The sequence below is a fragment of the Rhinopithecus bieti genome, unplaced genomic scaffold (assembly GCF_001698545.2).
Source record: "Rhinopithecus bieti isolate Rb0 unplaced genomic scaffold, ASM169854v2 scaffold_33432, whole genome shotgun sequence".
NCBI classification, from domain to species: Eukaryota; Metazoa; Chordata; class Mammalia; order Primates; family Cercopithecidae; genus Rhinopithecus; species Rhinopithecus bieti.
In genome coordinates, this window is record NW_016814481.1 from 679126 (window position 1) to 682670 (window position 3545).

Consider the following 3545-nt stretch of genomic DNA (forward strand, 5'->3'; position numbering starts at 1 on the left):
CAGCCTTGCTAACATGGTAAAACCCCGTCTCTACTAAAAATAAAAAAAAAGACTGGGCACAGTGGCTCACACCTCTAATCCCAGCACTTTGGGAGACCAAGGCAGGTGGATCACTTGAGATCAGGACTTCGAGACCAGCCTGGCTAATGTGGTGAAACCCTGCCTCCAACTAAAAATACTAAAATTAGCCGGGCATGGTGACAGGTGCCTGTAGTCCCAGCTACTTGGGAGGCTGAGGCAGGAGAATTGCTTGAACCCGGGAGGCGGAGGTTGCAGTGAGCCGAGATCGTGCCACTGCACTTCAGCCTGGGCAACAGAGCAAGACTCTGTCTCAAAAAAAAAAAAAAAAAAAAAGAAGAAGAAGAAAGAAAAAGCGAGAGAAGAATTGCTGCAGTAACTCAGTTGGAAACGGGTGGGCAAACCTGGAGAAGCAGCTAATACCTGCCTGGCTATGCCACCCCTCGGATCTCAGTGTGTTTATCCAAGTCCACAGAAGAGGGTGGGGAAGGGGAGCTGGGGAGACCAAGCTCCCCTCAAAGAGGGTAGCATCCTTTCCCAGGGGGAGCTCAAGCATAGCGGGGGTTGGGCCCCAACGAAGGAGGGAAACCAGGTTCCAGGGTATGTGCACTGGGGCAGAAAAGCAACAGCAACTGGTGCGGGTGGGGTTGTTGAAATATTGGCAGGTTGAGGAGGGGATTGGTGGGAGACAAATGGGAAGATGGGGGCGAGAGCGGTCCTGAAAAGGGGTTGAGGGGTTTTCACAGGGAAAAAAGGTTACTGGTGGGGAGGGTCTTCATGGTGAGGAGGGAAGGGAGCTTGGGTGAGAGGTCTCCATAGGGAAAATAGCAGATGGCTGGGATTTCCCCCAGGGAAAATGGGAAGGGGCTGGACACTGGGGGTCTCCAGAGGAAAATGAGGTGTATCTCACTAAAGGAAGAGGGAATAAGTGGGCAAAAATGGGTGGATGGCTAAAGCGGCGGTCTTGCCATAGAGAAACCACAGTGGCTGAAGATCTCCGTGGGTTAAGAAATGGAGGCCAAGAAGATCTCTCCATGAAAACGGGTACCTAGGAAGACCTCCAGAGAAAAAAGATGGATGAGGTTTCCCACGCGGGAAATGGGGCTTGACTGGGGTTAATCTTTATGGGGAGGTCGGGGCGGGCGGTGGGGGAAGAGGTCACGAGGAGGTCCGAGTTAGCTAGCTGGGGGTCTCCACCCGGGAGGTCAAGGCGGGCAGTGGGAGAGGAGGTCACGGGGAGGTCCGAGTTGGCTGGTGGCGGGAGGTCTCCACCTGGAGATCGGGATTGGCGGAAGGGAGACGAGGGATTTCAAGGGGGAGATCAAGTTGGCCATGGGAGCGCTTCTCCAAGGGGAGGCCGGGGTCGGCCTGGGGATGGGGGTCCCCGCACGGGCCCAGCCTCACCGTCCGCCAGGGCTTCACTGCACTCGAAGCTGATCTCGAACCGGAAGGGGCTGTGGAAAGGGCTCGGGTTCTCCAGGACCGCCACGTTCAGCACCGACACCTTGGCCATCGCCCCGCTGCGCCTCGCCGTGCCGCAGCAGGGGCAGGGGCTGTGGCTGTGGCGGAGGCCGCGCCTGGGTCCGGTGAGGCTGGGGGCGCGTCAGTAGGGTACCGCAGACCAGGTCTACTCCCGCCTCTTCTCTCCGCGGACTGAAGTGCGCACCTAAACCGCGGACCGCCTTCAAATAGCCGGCCTCCGCCCTCTGGCCAATCACCGCCAACGCTCCCTGGCGGCGCGCGCACCCCCTCAGCCAATCCTGGAGCGCCGGTCGGCGCGCGCCCAGACTCCCCGGACCAATCAGCGGAGCTCCCTCTCCGCGGCGTGTGAGGAGGGCGAAACCATCTCCAGGCTTCTTAGCGTGTCCGCTGGGAACCAATCCCCAGCGTCTCCGACTCGGATGTCAACGGCGGGAGTGGACGGAGTCAGAGCGCCGGCCTCCTTCTGCCCAATCCTGAGGGTTCCCGTACCGGCGTGGCCCGCCCCTCGCCTCGCTTTTCCGGGAGATGCATCGCGCACCGCGCAGCGCCGCCAACCGCCGAGCGGTGGCGCGCGGCGCTCGCTAAAGAAGGCGGGAAGGGCGGTGCTCGCACCCTCAGTGATTGGCAGGAAGGAGTGGGGCGGAGATAAAGAGGGTTTTCTGAGAGTTGATTGGCTGGATTGGTAATGGTGGCGGGAGCAGACGGAGGCTCAGCTGGGGATTCGCTGGAGAGAAGCGGAAGTCGAGCGCCGCCGCAGTGCTGGCTAGTGTGAAAAGAGAGGAGGAGGGTTTGCGGCCTCAGCGTCTGTCAACAGGTGAGCGTAGTCTGGAGCTTTTCTGAGTGGCTCCTGACCCTTGAGGTCCAGCGGCCCTGGAGTCCGTTGTGAACGTTGCGAACGTTCGGAGTGGCGGTCACGCGGCGCGCTCGGACCTCGGGAGTCCAGCCCGGTTCGGATCCCGCTTTCGCCCACGAGGGGTTCGAATCCCGCTCTCGCCCCCGAGGGGTTTGGATCCCGGTCTCGCCCCCTCAAGGGCTCTTGGAAGGTTTCAAGCAGACGGTACTGAAAATGGGAGTTTCAGTTCGGGGGCAGACCAGTGTTCGAGTCCGGGCTCTGCTACTCAGCTCCCGAGGCAGCTTCTCTCCATTCAGCGGGGGCCGTGGCAATTCCCTGACATGATTCATGACCGCACAATACATCCGGAAACTTCTCTCCGCCGCATCCCGTCGCCCCCGGCCTGGGAGACTCCAGGTCGCAGAGTCTCAGCCCCCATGGGCGATCAGCTCTGCCCAGTGGAAAAATAATGCCAGCCGCGCACCAAATTTTACATTTTTTGGAAACCACTTTTTTTTTTCTTTGAGACAGAATCTCGCTCTGTCACCCAGGCTGGAGTGCAATAGCGCGATCTCGGCTCACTGCAACCTCCACCTCCCGGGTTCAAGCGATTCTCCTGTCTCAGCCTCCTGAGTAGCTGGGATTACAGATGACCAGCTAAATTTTTTTCTGTATGTTTAGTAGAGACGGGGTTTCACCTTGTTGGCCAGGCTGGTCTCAAACTCTTCACCTCAAGTGATCCGCCCGCCTTGGCCTTCCAGAGTGCTGGGTTTACAGGCGTGAGCCACTGTGCCCAGCCATATCTTTTTTTTTTTTTAATTTAAGATTTACTTTTTTTAAAAAAAATTAAATTTTAGAGGCTGGGCATAGATGATTTCTTGAGGCCAGGAGTTCAAGATCAGCCTGGGCAACATAACAAGACCTCATATTTACAAAAATATGAAAGAATAAGCCAGGTGTGGTAGTGCATACCTGTAGTCTCTGCTACTCCTGAAGCTGAGGCAGGAGGATCTCTTGAGCCCAGGATGCTCCAGCCACTGCACTCCAGCCTGAGTGTCAGAGTGAGATCCTGTCTCTAAAAATTAAAATTAAATTTTAAAAAAGAAAGTTCAGGCTGGGCGCGGTGGCTCAAGCCTATAATCCCAGCACTTTGGGAGGCCGAGGCAGGCGGATCACAAGGTCAGGAGATCTAGACCATCCTGGCTAACACGGT

At 57.4% G+C, this 3545-nt stretch overlaps 1 protein-coding gene and 1 long non-coding RNA gene across 2 annotated transcripts in view; one reads left to right on the forward strand and one right to left on the reverse strand.

The window, feature by feature from the left end:
• Positions 1-2805, reverse strand: part of ASF1B (anti-silencing function 1B histone chaperone) — a 17506-nt gene extending 14701 nt beyond the window's left edge. Inside the window, exon 1 of the mRNA XM_017851246.1 lies at positions 1423-2805. Coding sequence (XP_017706735.1) covers positions 1423-1531 — 109 coding nt within the window. The 5' untranslated portion in view covers positions 1532-2805. The remainder of the gene's footprint in view (positions 1-1422) is intronic.
• Positions 2226-3545, forward strand: part of LOC108514780 (uncharacterized) — a 22745-nt gene continuing 21425 nt past the window's right edge. Inside the window, exon 1 of the long non-coding RNA XR_001881333.1 lies at positions 2226-2314. This is a non-coding gene — a long non-coding RNA (uncharacterized LOC108514780). The remainder of the gene's footprint in view (positions 2315-3545) is intronic.